Here is a 15,547-nt window from a genome sequence, read left to right on the forward strand (position 1 = left end):
TAAATATTGCACCACCTTAGGCACCAGTTTACACAGATACGAGATTCAGCCAGAGTGAGAAAAGTACAACTGCCAGCTCTCCTGGATGTGAAGCAAAGCCTGGCTATAGGACTGAGTGTTACCACTGCCCACACTATCTGCTTGAGCTTGCGGAGAGCCGGAAGCAAGAACTCTAACAGTTGTTCTGCTTCCTCCTCCCCTCCAAAAAGGGAGAATCTTTTAGACTGAGGAAAAAAGAGAACATGGTTGTTCCATCATGCATCCTAAAGGAGTGAGCTTTGATTCACTGAGTACAGTGAATACCTGTTAACAAGTATCTGAAATACTATGAAAAAGCACCGAAAGCAAACTCTTTATTATAAGGGAATCAGATTTTTTATTTTTATTACCCTTAAAAGTTAAAAATATGCATTTCAACGTATTTACAAGTGACTATATATAAATACCTCTGTTAATGAACAGCAACGTACAGTAATAGAATATATCCACCAAATTGATAAGTCTACATAGAGAAAATGTAACAGAAGGGGGGGGTGAGGTAGGGGGTGGGGAGAGGGTAAACAGGGTCCATGCACAATCTGCACCTATACATTGTTAGATACTCTGCCTTTTAGGGTATGGATGGAGTCACAGGAAGTTTTGACCTCTTGTCCTTATAAAGTCAGCTTGCAACTGAGATTCTTCAAACTGACAGAAATGTGTGGGTTGCAGCAGTAACAATGCCTGACTTACCCATGCCAGCTTTTCACATGGGGACCTTGTATTACAGAGTGGACTCAAAATATCTCAGCAACCCTGGGAGGTAGGTATAGGCAGATGGAAAAGCACCGGTTTGTGACTGGCCTAAGATTGTGCAGCAAGGAGGAGAACACACAAGTCCTGTCTCATCTCTCCAAGTCTCTCATTAGGGAATACCTTTCCTCTGCTAACAGCATCTGCTTTTGTGACAAGTTTTGTCACAACTTGGGGCTCTCAATTAATACTATGTCCTGGATGACGATGTGGAAAAACAAAAAAACAAAACAAACAAAAAAAAACAACAACAAAAAAAACCCACCTGCCTACAGATAAGGACTTAAAAAAAAAAAAAGAAGTGATGTTCCAGTGTTGTTGCTATGTTCTAGAGCTAAATAGAAGATTTAAATGTAGACACACACACAAATGATTCCCTCCCTGCATATGCATCATTGAGCAACTGCATCCTCTGTAATTAGGAACCCCTACGTACCTTCCCCCCCCCCCTCTTTTTCTCTCTCTCTATCCGTCATCCATGCCTGTATATTTGCCCTTCCTAACTGTATTTGATTCAACTGTGGGAATATCAGATAGGAAACAGAACAGAAAAAAATATTGCTGCAGTGTTCATGTAGCATTTTTAATACTAATTTAATCTGATTTCTATTGGGTTGTTTCTCAATTTAATGTCTTTAACCTTCTTATATGTGCATATATATATATATATATATAACTGTAACAAAAGGCCCATACCATTTGTTTCAATAGACAAAAAAAGGAGTCATAAGCCCACTGCCCAACCCACAAGGCACACTGAAAGGTAAGTGGGAAGGGCTCTAGACAGGGAAAAAGATGTAGCCCTTGTTTTTGTGGTGCTCTTCAGTCATCACTGCTGGACTTGAATGTTTGTGAAGGTATCGCATAACTTTGCAGAAAAGGGGAACAGCTGTCTGGGTCACTTGCAGATTTCTGGTGCAGCAGCCCCAGGAGTGAGAGATCAGTTGGAGCTGTTTTTCCCTCTGTTTGGTGAATGAGTTTCTGAGGATTCTAGTTTTGTTAGGTATCTTTCTGTAGTGGTGGCAGAAGTGATGATGGTGGCTGTTTCTTTCTTTTTTCTTTTTTTTTTTTCTATTGGCCCAACAGTTCTCTCAGCAGAGCAATTCTTCCCTGTCTCCAGCAGCCCCCTCCCCAGTACTCCCATCAGCCTTATTTTTTCCTAAGAACAAGGTAGAGGATGCCGATGATGAAACTGAAGCAAAAGCAGATCCAGGCCAATATGAAGCTGTAGCCGTGGTGAACATTTCCAAACCCTAACTGCAAGCCTGTGAACCGAGCTGTGAAAATGGAGGCTCCAATCAGAATGCACAACCCTGTGGGAAGGAAGGGAAAACAGAGAGTTGGAAAATGCACAGAAACCAGCATTGCTGCAGGACATCTGAAGTCATGTTGTCCCCTGAGGTTGCAATGCACGTCTTGTGTCATCCGAGAGAGGGGCTGCTGCCCATTAGGCTTATTTCTAGAGGGTTTCTCTTGCAGGCATGATGACTTGGGGCTTGCTTATTGGGTGCCATGTGGAATAAACTTTTGATAACTGGGAATCAGCAATAAGATCTGCAGACAGTTTGGCGCTACATGTTGAATCCTATGAGCAGTAGCTGTCTAACTGTTTATTCCCCTGCCCCCTGAAATACTTGAATTCTTTTTTTTTTTCTTCAAAGGTATTTTGCAAAACCCACTGGGAATTTCTAATGAAAATCTGGAAATATTTTCATAATCTAAATTAGATTAAAAATATGTATATATCACTTTCCAGTTCCTCTATGCTTTATTTTATCAAAAAATTGGGCCACTGGAAACTTCTAGCTGGCTGACAACTTCCCTGATGGCCATGTGTTGCAGACACGTGTGGCTACTTTTGCTTGCGGAGGACTAGGAAGCATGCAGAGCTATTTCAAGGTGTGCATACTTACAGCAAACCAGCATGATGGCTCCAGTGATGTAGAAACGTTTGCCTTTCTCTAGGGTGAACAGCTGGACAATGAACATGACAAGCGCGATGACGGAGAAAATGATTGAGAGGATCATAAAGGCTTGTGCTGCTTTGAGGGAAGCTGTGAACACACAGGGAGCAGATCTGAGGTCAGGACTCTGCCTCGGTATTGTGTACCAAAGTCTGGCAAATCATTGCCACAACGAAAATGCAGATGTCACTCACCCGCTTCGCTGCTGCCGACTGTCAGCTGCCTGCAGGTGCCATTGCACATTAGCCAGAGTCCCCACGAGCCTTTTCCCATGGTGGTGGTACCCACCATCCAAACCTGAAATGGGATGACACAATTGTGTTGGGGGAACGTACCGAGCGGGGGGGGGGGGGGGGATACAACCCCGGGCCCGGGCGGCCCCGCGGAGCCGCCAGGGGTCACCATCGCCCCGGGCACGGCGGCAAATGGCGGCGGCAAATGGCGGCGGCCTCGCCCCGCGGCTGAGGGGCCCGGCGCGGGCGGCGCGTCCCAAGATGGAGGCGGCGGCGGGGCTAGGGCCCGGCGGTGCTTGGGCCGCGGGCCTTCGTGGGTGGTGATAAGGGGTAAAATGTTAGGAGGTGTGTGGATGGCGGCTCCCGGGAGCGGGCTGTTATCATAAAAACAGACAGGCACGGGAGAGCGCATAATTATGTAACAGCCTGACAGCCAGATGGGATGATAAATACCACTTCAAAGCCATCAGCTGCTGATCTCCTCTCGCTTGCACGAGGAGCGTTCAGGTGCTGCCGGTTCTGGGATGCAGCACCGGGCATGGCAGGCTGTCTCCCCATACCACCGCCTCCCCATACCACCCCAGTTTGGCTCACATGCCCTGGACTCACTGCATCGCACCCTTACTTGCGAGCAGATGTCCTTCATCTACAGACCTCAGCACCCACCAGCCTGTCCCTCTGCCAGCCGTATGATGGGCTACTGCTGCAGCAGGTGACAGCAGCCCCCAGGTGTCTCCTCCAGGGTGGTCTCTACTTACGTTGGCAATGGTGGAGACAAAGAGCATGATGACGGTGGCGATGTGAACCACAAAGATACCAGCCAGTAGCACCAACATCTTGGCGTCCTTCCTAGGTGGTGTCGCTAGTGCAGAGAGCTCTGGAGGAGAACAAGAGCAGAGGGATGATGAAGGGAAGGGCTAAATCAAAGAATGACATTGTTGTAAGCTTTATTTACATGTGACAAAGCAGGTTGATCTTAAATCCATTCTGGAAGCATGTAGTCACAAAAACATAGCTAAAACCTTTGTCAAAATCTGCAAGGGAGTTGCTCAAGCAGTTAAAGAAAGCCTGGAGGTAAATGAACCAGTCTGGGAGGAGATGTAGAGCAGGGGTAGTTAGCTTTATAGCATTTTAAAAATAGCCTGGGTATATACATAGGTTGCTTAAACTGGTGTGTGGTTATGTAAAATAAAAATGACATACTCCAGGCCTACACTCCAGGAAGCAGAGTTTCTGCTCACAGGATTCACGGAGGTCAGGAAAGATTTTGTCTTCCTGATCTCTTTTCCTTTTGCAGTACAGCCTTCTCCAGCTGGTCTGGGACATTGACAGGTGGTGCGGAGTGGAGGAATGGTTGTTCCTTGGGTACATCAGGTGCTGAGCAATGGTAGAGAATGGACTGGGGGACTCCCAGTACTCACTGGCCTGCTCCATTATGTAAAGAGAATAACTGGAACAGAAACACCACTGAGGTGTTCTGGAGTAGAGGAAGATGCTTAATTTTGAAAAGAAAACTACCCATTTCCTTTTTAAAACTTGAGGCATGCAGATCACTTTATTACTGCAGTAAGATTCTCTTGTAATGCAAATTCTTTTTTTTATTTTCCCCCCCTCTGTACCCTGCAAGTTTTTACTTTTGTAATATTCATTATCATTGATGAACATGTCATTGGAACGACAAGGCTTTTGGGAGGGGAATGTACTTTAGATAGCTCTCGTGACACTCTTTATGAAGTCTGGTGGCTTTTTCCCTGAAAATGTGAAATACAAGGAATAAATCTCAGCTGTAAGAGTGAGTGCAGGCAATTCACACAAAGTGAGTGAGCATATTTCCTCTCCTTCCAGGAATTTAGTAGTAATCAGTCAGTATAGCCACAGATATCAGGCAGGAAAGTTTGCTAGGCCCATTCTGTGGCCATTGAAAGACTCCTTCCTAGAAAGTGTAACAGGCTGTGTTGCTCTGTCTCTTGGTAGGGATGATACTGAAGTGCTACTGAAGAGCAGCGTCAAGCATTTGATTAATGTTGGCTGTCAAGTTATTTTGGTCCATGTGACTCAAGTAAGGTTTGATGCTGTCACAATTTGTACGGGGTGTGGTAACATTGTCAAGGAACAACACAATTATATTTCATGATGTCTTTCATGCAAATTGTGACAAAAAGCTTTGTAAGGTCCTATAAATATTTTCTTTATTTACTCACTGACTCCACCTTCTCCACTCCTGTCTTTCATTGTGGCTGTATATGGGATTGTATTCCTTTAAAGTGCTGCTGCTATTCCTTGCACTGCTTTGTATACAGTTTCCACAAACCACAGTGGGCAGGCAGGCTTCTCCATCGGTGGCACTTTGTCCAAATTCAGGATTAGCTTTGTTATGCAGCCCCTACCCAAGAAAGATCATTCTTTAGAAGGATGAATTAGGTTTGGTGACTGGTCATATCTCCTGAGTAAGAACTTGGCCACCAAGTGGTGGATGAGAACAGATCTGAATACCTCCACCATACCTCGAGCTGTGAAACTATTGCTATCACTGAACTAAGTTTATAGCTGCAGCAGGTACCTTGAACACAGCATCTAAGTCAAATACTCCCATCCGTTTGAATACTTGTCATCCTTGTTTCTGATTACCTTGGCTCATACACAGAATGTAACAAATGCTATTGCCACTACCATCTACTGTTATGTATATACCAAATTATGGCAGACCTGCCTGCTGTGCCTTTGCTGAACAGTGGCTAAACTGTCTTCCTTTCCTAGATGAATGTTCTTTTCCATGTTTCTTTAAAAATGAGTTCAGTGGTTTTTTTGCTGATTATTTTTGAGGACCTTCAAAAAAGCCCTGTACTGAAAGACTGAAAACCTACTTTCATGACATCCTAAAGGACTAGAATAGTCCTTTAAAATGCATCTTCTGTTTGCATTCAGAAAGGAAAATGAGGGAAAATGTTACTTTTCAATGTAAAGAAAAAAGAAAGAAGAAAAGGAGAAAACCAAATCCTTTATTCCCTTTGCTCTTTCTGCCCAGTTTTTGCACTGCTTTAGAGCACTGTCAGTTCAGGTGATTTCAATGTACCTACTTCCTGAGAACATCAGCACCTCTCCCTGAATATACATGCTATCAAATGCATCCCCCCCGGGATATATGTTCATAGCTTAGTTTTGAATCTTTGTGAGTTAAAGCACACACCTCCCTCTCTATTCATTCACTTTCCCCTTCCTTTGCCTCTGTCTGCCTTTTAAATAAAACACTGGAGAACAATCCCAAAGGAACAGTGGGTGAACAGCATTGAAATAGAGTCATCTCTCTCTGCCTATATGACATGGACTTTTCCTCCCATTATGCAGAGAAATTGGCAGAACGTTAGTGACTGACAGGATACTCTTTCCATTTGTTAAGTGTGAGACATCTTTCTCTGCTACAGGGTGGGGTCACACTGCTGGAGCAATAGGACACAATTGCATGCAAATGCCTCTTCTAACATTCCCCTTCCTAAACTGCAGTTGGATTTGGAGTTCCTTAGGCTCTTCTCGGATTATGAGTCAGTCTTAACCTTCATAGATCTGCCATTTTTTTCCACTGACTCACCCCAAAGCTCTCAAAATAAATTATTTAACCCTAAAAGTGTTCAGGACACTGTTAGTTTTAGGGCTGCTTCTCAAGAACCAGTCAAGCAAACAGGCTGTGAATCCTGCAGTGAACCTCCTGGTGCATTTTCTTAAGGAGAGACTCCAGCTAAGCCAAAGAAAACAAGGCTGAGATATGAGAGTAGAATGACTGCTGAGGTAGGACATTCTGGTGGGGAAGAAGGAGCCAAGATCATGCACCTGCTGAACTGCATGGGTGAGTCAAGAGAGAAGATCTTGCACTGATGACAGCAGGCTGGGCTGACAGATGAGGAGAAATAGCAAGTCCCACCAACAGTAACCATGAATAACAATCACGATAGAAGCCTTCAGCACAAAAATGCCTACAGATAAGCACGACAGACTATATCTACACAGAGACTTTTTCTCTATCCACACAGGAGTGCACAGAGGAGGAAACAACACACAGATCTGCTGCACCCTAGTTCAAGTTCAAGCAGTCAAGCACTCCATTAAAAACTGAGACAAAGTTTTGCCATGCAGGCAAAATGTAGCCACCCATAACCTCTTGCTGTCTAGTTAAGTGTTTTGGAACCTGCTGTCTGGAGGGCAGTCCAGAGTGAGTCCTTGCCCTTAGTTTACCGCTTAGCATAGCATCAGGTTGGAATGCAAAGTGCCACTTGGAGATATAACAAAGTATAATTCCCATATTATAGTTCCTCAAATACCAGGAGTGGATTACTTAAGAGGACAAACCAGATTAGGTAGTGGTCTTTTGTTTCTTGCAGAGAAAAGGAGTTGAGAGGAAGTGTACAGGATGTTTCCACAGGAATGATTGGGTTGTTTGGTTGAAAAATCGGAACACTCTCAATTAAATCTGAAATATTTTGGATCTGAAATGTTCCTGAGGGGTGGAGTTGTCTGACTTGCATTCCCCTTCTCCTCTCTGAACTGAAGTTTCTGCGTGGGACTACCTCTCCTAGGATGAACTGATGAGGTACTGAGAGATGCTGACTGAGGGGAGAGCATACAGCGTCCACAGAGCACATGGCATCTAAACCGCACCTTCTGTGAGCACTGTGGTGACCTCCGACTCCCCTGAAAATCAGGTTTTCTGCTGAATTCCCTTGGGATTAAGACATTCCATTTTTCAACATCTTGGGGAAAGATTATATACCTTTGTGTACACAACAAAAACCTCCGTAGATTGAAAGCAACTGAGATGAAAGAAATTCTGCCTCCCCTGGCTGCCACCACAGAATATAAAAAGTGCATAAGTCAGTCAGATCAGTGGTCCTTCTCAACCAGTACACTGTCTCTGATGGTGGCAGTAGGATATATTTCCAGTATTCAGAGAAATCACATGAACTTGGCCATAGACACGGGAATACTGGTGCTTTGAGTCAGGGTCAAGGCCACTCGGAAAGGAAGGGCAAAATTGGAAAGAATGGGACAGAAAAGACAAAGTATTTGATGCTGTCTGAAACTGTCACAAACTGCCACCTCTGTCACTGGTGCATTCCTCACAGCAAAGGTAGCCTACAAATAGCAATGCTGCCATGATGCCATCAAGTAGGGGAAATCTCAGGGTAGAATAAAACTTTCTACTGAGTTCATAGATCTGCCTTTGACTGAGGTGAGGCCATGGCTTCATATTAGCCCTGCTACGATTACACGCCTTGTCGCTGTGCATGATATGAGCGTGAATTCTCATCATGCCCAGGGCCACTTGGCTGACTGCAAAGATGTGACGTTCTCTGTGATATTCTGGTGGCACAGTGACTTTGAACCCATTGCACTGATACTAGAAAGCTCATGACAATTTTAAGCAAGCAGGTTTTTTTTTAATTATTATTTTTATTTTCAACCTTTGCTCTGCTTCTTGCTTTAAATCCAGCTGAATCTGGAGTCCTTGCTGACTCCAGACTTTTACAAACCACTCTACGCCAGCACAGCTGTTGAGAACCTGGTTTTGACAGACCGGCCTGACTCAATTTACAAGTCAGATGCTTTTTATAGAGATGCAGATGAGTAGGCTGGTGCCTCTGGAAAGAGATTTCACATGTGTGGGAAAAGGGTTGGGCAGGAGGCATGTGTGGGCACATAGAGACCTTTGGAGCCTCTGGTTTATGGCAGTGAAAAGATTTTATGTGTGCATGGGTGTTGTCTGTCTGTGGTGACCACATGGGGTACAGCAAGGCTGTAGAAGTAGCAGATGAATGTCAAACAAAAGAAAAGAGTAGAGCCCCGAGGGGTTAAAAGTGAATATAAGCTTAATCAAATGAAAGATTTTGCCTGGTTCTTGGGAAGCATTTCCTGGTGGTACAGTCTCCAAGGGATCAGGGGGAATCGCTTTCCCAAGGGAGTGGTTAAGCCTCAGCACGTGAATCACTTCTTGTGGGCCAGACAACGTCCTCGAGAATGCACCCTTGGTAACGAACCTCCCCTTGCTGACAGATGCAAGGGGAGTCAGAAAAAATGAGACACTAGGGTTTTCCAGCTCTCATGCTCATGATTCATCTGAGAGTGGGGAAATGCCAGAGCTCCTAGGGCAGACACTGAGAAATTGGCATTTTCTCCTGAAGAAACCACCCTGGAGCGCTCAGCCATGTGACAACATCAACAGAAACTCCAAAGCTCACTTGGTAGTAGGAAAGGGAAGAGACAGCTGCCCAGGGCTGGGCAGGCAGCCAGCAGCTGATGCGGGAGGAAAACACTGTCAGTCCTTACACTAGACATGCTGTGGAAGGGCTGGGACTGGCGGGCAGAGAGCATGGCAGTGTTGGGAAGGAGATCTCAAAGCTAGCAGCAGCACAGAAGTGATCCTCCGCACCTTGTGAGGTTCTCTGGGAAGCACCCTCGCCCCTGATGCGTTGGATGGTCCCTGGGTGGGTGAATTAGATATAGGGAAAGGCTGGGAGTTGCTGGGACTTGCAGGGGCTCAGACAAGATGCCAAGATATGCAAGAAAAATTGTGGGAGGACTGACGGTCTGGGAGATGACACAGTGTGTGTAGGGGTGTTGTCGCGGCTCGGTGTGGCTCCCTGTATGAATGGGAGTGTGTGTCTGTGGTTTCTCTGTGAGCAGAGCTGAACTATGTGTGTGCATGCATGCGTGCTCGTGCATGGATTCCTTACAGGTGCACATATTTACCTGCACGAGTTTGACAGTGCCCATGTGGGAGAAACCATCTGACAGCTCTGACAGGGAAGATCAGGTTACAGCGTGGTGTGAGCAGAAGTGCACATACCATTTCTCCATTTCTCTTGGGAGTGCCTGTTTTTCTTCCTTGCTATAGCCTTTAGATAGAGGTGGAAGGTCTGTGGAGCCCATTGGATGTTTTTGGCTGCATTTATTAATTTAAAACTGCAAATCTCTGATTTACATAGATAATTTTATAAGGACTGTCCTTTTATTTGTTTATTTATTTTTAAGGAGAGTAAAGAAATGGTTCCTCATCAGATAGAGTCCCTGTCTCTCAAGACTGAAAAACCTCTGAATGTGCCAGTACAGACTATGAGACACTGAGGTCAACGTGACTTAGACATCTCAAGAGTCTGAGCTTTTGGGTCAGTCTGCCTCCAGGGTGTCCTTGTTCCTATAACCCAGCTTGGAAAACACAGTGCAGGACTAAATTGCAAAATTGTTCAATGGGTCTTTCCTTCAACCTCCAGTGCATATTATGGGGGGAGGAGAGGATGAGTGAAGTAACACCTCCTGGGTATAAAGAACAAGCAAGAGGATGCTGTGCAGCTTGGAGTTGGGCTGTGGTCTTTGGGGGGAAAGGGGGACGAAGGTGGTCATGAAGTAAAATGTCCTTTCTGGCTTTGAGAGGGCTGCTTACGCCTGCAGTTACTACAAGCTGGCAGAACCATGTAAGACAAGGGTTGTTTGAGCTCATGTTACATACGGAAATGGCTTTCTGCACAAGAGAAGTCCCCTTGCTGGGGCACACCACGCTGGCCTGGCTGCAGCTGCTGAATCCAGCTAGCAGGCAGGTTGGCACCAAGTTCCTGGAGCTGGTCTTCAGCAGCCCCCTGACCAGCTTGCTCCCAGCTCTAAGCATTTTGCAGCTCACCCCTCTTTCTCCCATGGCTCTCACTGTCTTTTCCTAGGGCTTGTTGGGGCCCATAGGGGAGATGTCGATCAGGAATGAGAAGAATGTGGACGCTGGACCCAGTCCTGGCAGTTGCTTTCACAACTCCCCACCTTAAGCAGACTCTGCCCTGTGAGGGCAAAAGGGCAGTGAAGGCCTTCACCCCAGATTTCTTCAAATCCAAAGATATCCTCTATGTCACAAGAGCTAAGCCTTGAGCATTAGCCACTGCTCACCTGCCTTCAGCCACCCAGTGCTCAATAGCCCATTGTGTTTCTCTGCATGGTTGGGGATGACCTAGTCCAGGATCTGTCCCTGGAAGCTCACTGTGGGCATATACCCATCCATGCCTGTGGAGCAGACCAATTTTTATGAGGGAAAAAGGTTAAATCTTAACTAAGAACTTGGAGAAATGGTCAGTCCATCAGGGAATGTGGGTTCAGGAGCAGAGTTGTCCTTCCCTACCATGACAGACCATGGACTACGTTTGATCTTACTCAGAGAGCAGCTTCCATGTACTCTCTGCCCTGCTGCAAATAGTTCAGGAGGAGGAGGATGTGTGGAGCTGTAAATTTGGCCCGGGTTTCCTTTGTTCATTGACCAGCTGTTCAAACTCAGGAGGTACTTTCCAAAACTCTCCCGGGGGGGGCTGAAGAAATCCTGCTCCAGATTGCAGCCCCCGGATGTACTGCTTTGCTGCCCTCCCTGGAGAGTAATATCAGAAAGCAGTGTAAAAGAGGAGGTACTCTAGACTTCTCTCTGGGCTGTTTATATGGGGAATTGCTGCTGGACCCTTCGTCATGCTATGGGATGACTGGTGCTGGCAGAGGATCTGTACGGTCACATTTGGGCTGGTGCCTCAGCTCATTCATTCGGGGCTGGTGTTACAGCACTGTAGCTACCGGTTAGCTATCAGTTCAGCAAGGCCATGGAGAAGAGTCTCCTTTACTGTGCATGCTGCTTTGCCTCAGCAGAAAAGACTCGTGCTGCATTAAGCATCCATCTTTAGATGGAGAGATGGAAATCTACTTCCTTACCCCCCTTTTGGGTGTGCACCTCTGGGGCTCTTACATCTCCTTGCCTAAAGGAAAGGTGAAGAAATCTTAGCTTTTAGTCCCTTTTCATCATTTTCTTTGCATGAGAACAGCAGGAAGGAAAAAAATTGGGAGTACCACACCCTGCAGCCTGCCCTGCGTTGTGCTGTGTGGCAGTGCTGTCACCTGCCTATCAAAGGGTACAGGCAGAGGAGAGATCCAGGGGGTCTAGCAGTGCTACTTCTTGCCTGGTGGGGTGCCTGAGTGTCTGAGGGCAGACCCCAGCTGGGCACTAGTCAGGTCCCTTCCCCTTTGTGAAGAGAGCACCCATCAGGCAGCCAGTGGGAACTGGGAGGGAGAAATGTGCTGCAGATCGAAGAGTTACATCTGCAGCTTGGGGCTGATGGGGCCTGTGGAGCCCTGTGAGAGTGAGGATAGAGCTGAGGAAGCAGCCTGCCTTCCAATGTGCCAGCCCTGTAGCTGGGATGATGAACAGAGAGATGGATTCATGCCTGCAGCAAACCCCTCCTCTGTGACTGTAAGCAAGGCCCTCAGGTGGGCATTTCACCAAAAAACACTGCCTATTATCAGCAGATCTCCCAGAGCTGTTTCAAAACAGTACCTCCGCTCCACCCCAGGGCGCCAAGCAGCAATTCCCGCGTGCACTCGCATTGCTCACACACCACAAGACCCAAAGACCAGCGGCTAGGCCAGCAGGGCCGGTTCTCCAAGCCCCAGTCCTGAGCAGGGCAGCGGGCAGCGCCAGCAGTCCCATGGCACCCACCCCAGAGCTGGGTGTTTCCCGGCGGGATCCCAAACCCCCTGTCCGTTAGCGTGCTCTTGGGCGCGGCTCGGCTCCACCTCTCTCATACGCCTGCCTCGGGACGGCCCGTGCCCTGAGATGCCCAGCTCTCTCACGAGACGAAGGGCCCAGCCTGCGAGCCAGGCATTACTCATAGCTGGGGAGAGCCGGCCGCAGGAGCCTGCTGCGAGGAGCTCCTCAGGTGGGTGAGCAGCAGCCGCCTGCCAGGCTGTGCTTCCACGCACCGTGGTGTGAGCAGGAGTGAGCTGCGGCCCTTTGGATGCTGCTCCCCAGTGGGGCGAATGGAAGCAAGCTGCCTTCCAGCCCGTGCTCCCTCTGCACACAGTCCCCAGGTTTGGCAGCTGGATGAGGTGTGCTGGGTGGGGGCATGGGGTATTTGGCTGACTTAGCCCCCTGTTATCACAGGAACGATAGCTAACGAGCTCTGTGCTCTCACACTCTTCATGCCCTGCTCCCTCCTCTGTGTTTGCTCAGGAAAGAATCCCACTCCATCCCAGAAATGTCAAGTGGGCCAAGCTACTCTCAAGAGGTGCCTTGAGGAATTCAAAACCTTTGAGTAAAAGTTGCTCTGTGGCCACAGCATTTACTTATTTATTTTTTTAACAAACCGATTTCATTGTTAATCATGACAACTCCCCCAAACACTTTCCACCCAGACTGACTGTCAGCTGTCTCAGTCAGCTTCCTGACCACGGAAACACATCTATTTCTCAGGCAGGAGGCATCCCTGCGTGACCGAGCTGCAAGCGAGAGGGGACCTCAAGAAGTCACAAAATCCATCCTGCTGCCACAAGACATGGACAGCCCAGCTTCTTGGACATCCCTATTGTAACTGTCCACAGCACCAACCTGAGCCCCAGTGATTCTCAGCTGGACTGAATATGGTTTCAGGCTCTTTCAGCCCCATGAAACTGTAGGGGCGGGCTGGGTTCCTGCTACGGAACCAAAGCCTGCTGCCAGCAAACTGCGCTCCCTTTCTCAGACCTCAAAAACAGTTCAGGGGATTTGACCGCAGGACACGAACCACAGCAGACTGATGAAGTGAGAGAAGTGGTGAAGAAGGGGAGGGAGAGGGGGAGGTTGCATGGAGAAAGGCAGGTGAGTAGGGAAAACTGCCAGTCTCTGCGATCCCACACTTCCCATCAGCGCCTGCCCCCACCACACCCTATCAAGTCCACGCTCTCCCTTGCTTTGCCTCTCAGCGCTCCCTGCTCCTGGGTCTGTGCTGCCAAGGGGGGGTGCAGCATGCATTTCTACCCATCACAACGCTTCGGCTGCCAGCTGGGGCTGGCTTCCGGAGCTGGGACCCCCAACGGCATGAGAGAGCTGCTCGCCACTGTACCCCAAAGCCTCTCCGGATTCACTTGGAACAAGGGCTGTTGTTTTAAATTAGAGCTTGGCAAAATACTGACGGAGCGAAGAGAGAACAGAGACATGCAGAAAAATGTGAGCAAGAGCCAGAAGTGCTGAACCAGCAGTCTAACTTCGAGCGGGCATTTTCCCGTATTTGTAAACAATGCCAGTGCCGCTCCGAGGAGTGTGGCAGCTCCCGTGTGGCTGCTGGCCCAGCCTGGGTTCCCCGTGCTGGTGTCCCAGCTGCACATGCCCTGGAGGCAAGAATTACACTGCCGGAGCTAGTGCTATATATTTGCAGCATTGCTTTGCCCCGTAACACAGCTGGATTTCAAAGCAAATACTGAAAGGTGAGGTGAATCCCGTGGCGAGCTCGTATGCCAAGTCGAAGTGGCAGAGCAAGGGAGAAAAGCAAGCCAGGGGCTGCAGGATGAGGGAGCAGGCACCAGCGAGTGAGAAAATGTCGTTGAGGATTTGGAGAGAAGCTCTTACCGGGTGGCTGGGGGCCGGTGCTGGCACCTGTGGAAGCAGGAGCGTGCGGGGGCCGCGGTGCTGCTGTGCCGGAGCGCAGAGCCGTAGTGAAGGGGAGTGACCTGCTGGTGGTTTAAGTTTCCTCGGTGGTACGCGAGGGTGTGTCTCCTCCACTCTGTTTTAAAGGAGTTACTATGAATCAGTCTGCCTTTAAAGCGAGGGAGAAAAAAAAAAAAAAAAAGTTGCATAAGCTACGCCCTGCTTTGTTGGCAGGGTGTCAAGAGTCGCTGGGAGGAAACCAGCGATTCAAAGAAATCTGTGTAGGGTTGTGTCTGACTCAGAGCTCAGCACAGAGACCACAGCCTGGAAAAAAAAGACTGACGCTGATCCAGCTGAGTAATAGAGGCCCACAACAGCATCTGTTTATAAACTCGAACTTCTGGTTGTCATAAAAATATTGTGTAGTTACAAATGTGGCAACGAGACTTCAACAATACAATTCCCTCAAACAAGCAAACAACCGGTTGGCATGGGACATAGTGAGGCTGGGTGAGTCACCACCATCCCTCACCCCTCTTCTGCACAGAGAGAAATTGCCAAGGTTGGCAGTGTGAGGGAATGCAAATCTGACCTGTGGGATGGGCACGGGCAAGACTTTTGGGAACATACCAAGAGCAGAGGATGCTCAAAATGAAGCTCTGGCCTGGTGGTGACTCTGGAGCAAGGCTGGCCAAGATGGAGGTGGTTTGCTTCCACAGGGAGAGCATGGGAACAGGGAGTGTTGTGATTCAGTTTTCTGAGGTCAGCATTTCTTGTCAACTTAAAGACCTCTAAAAATAGATTCTTTACATTTGCAGAGAATTGAATGATGTCTCGTGGATGCTACAGCAAGACTGAGCTCAAGATGCTGGTTAAAGAGGACGAAGTTTTGTCAGAAATCATTTTGGTTAAGATGTGATCCATATTGTGATAGAGTTAGTGATCTGCTACTGTAAGGAACCAAGCCTTCCTTTGCAGAGGCCAGAAAGAGATGAGCAGTTACTGATAAAATAACTGGCAAAGTTTTTTCTCTCTTTAGTGAGGAGGACACTGCATTGCTTCTATTCAAAAAAGAAAGCTTTCTTCTTTGAAGACTACACAGATTAATAAACTTTGCTATTTTTCAGATTATTCATCCTCTCTAGTGTTATTGATAT

General features: G+C 47.6%; 1 protein-coding gene across 2 annotated transcripts; it reads right to left on the bottom strand.

Annotated features, from left to right (window-relative positions):
• Positions 1-360: 360 nt before the first annotated feature.
• EMP1 (epithelial membrane protein 1) lies at positions 361-14,550 on the bottom strand. 2 transcript variants are annotated; one of them, XM_040555196.1, is made up of 5 exons: positions 14,373-14,550; positions 3,748-3,866; positions 2,951-3,053; positions 2,706-2,846; positions 361-2,105 (listed from the first exon to the last, which is right to left on the bottom strand). In XM_040555196.1, the coding sequence occupies exons 2-5, from the start codon at positions 3,823-3,825 to the stop codon at positions 1,942-1,944; spliced, it is 486 nt and encodes a 161-aa protein (XP_040411130.1). In that variant the 5' UTR covers positions 3,826-3,866; positions 14,373-14,550; the 3' UTR covers positions 361-1,941. The 2 variants fall into 2 exon arrangements, with proteins under 2 accessions (XP_040411130.1, XP_040411141.1); XM_040555207.1 differs by having other exon boundaries at positions 2,951-3,866; positions 14,373-14,548.
• Positions 14,551-15,547: the final 997 nt, after the last annotated feature.

This window comes from Cygnus olor, chromosome 1 (genome assembly GCF_009769625.2).
Source record: "Cygnus olor isolate bCygOlo1 chromosome 1, bCygOlo1.pri.v2, whole genome shotgun sequence".
Classification (NCBI taxonomy): domain Eukaryota; kingdom Metazoa; phylum Chordata; class Aves; order Anseriformes; family Anatidae; genus Cygnus; species Cygnus olor.

Excerpts from the sequence above, each read along its gene's own strand:
- EMP1 (XM_040555207.1), bottom strand. The coding sequence starts at position 3,401 with ATGCGCTCTCCCGTGCCTGTCTGTTTTTATGATAACAGCCCGCTCCCG. Across the intron at positions 2,847-2,950 it reads AGTCGGCAGCAGCGAAGCGG|CTTCCCTCAAAGCAGCACAA; the intron begins GTGAGTGACATC and ends GTGTGTTCACAG. Across the intron at positions 2,106-2,705 it reads AGCCATCATGCTGGTTTGCT|GGTTGTGCATTCTGATTGGA; the intron begins GTAAGTATGCAC and ends TCCTTCCCACAG.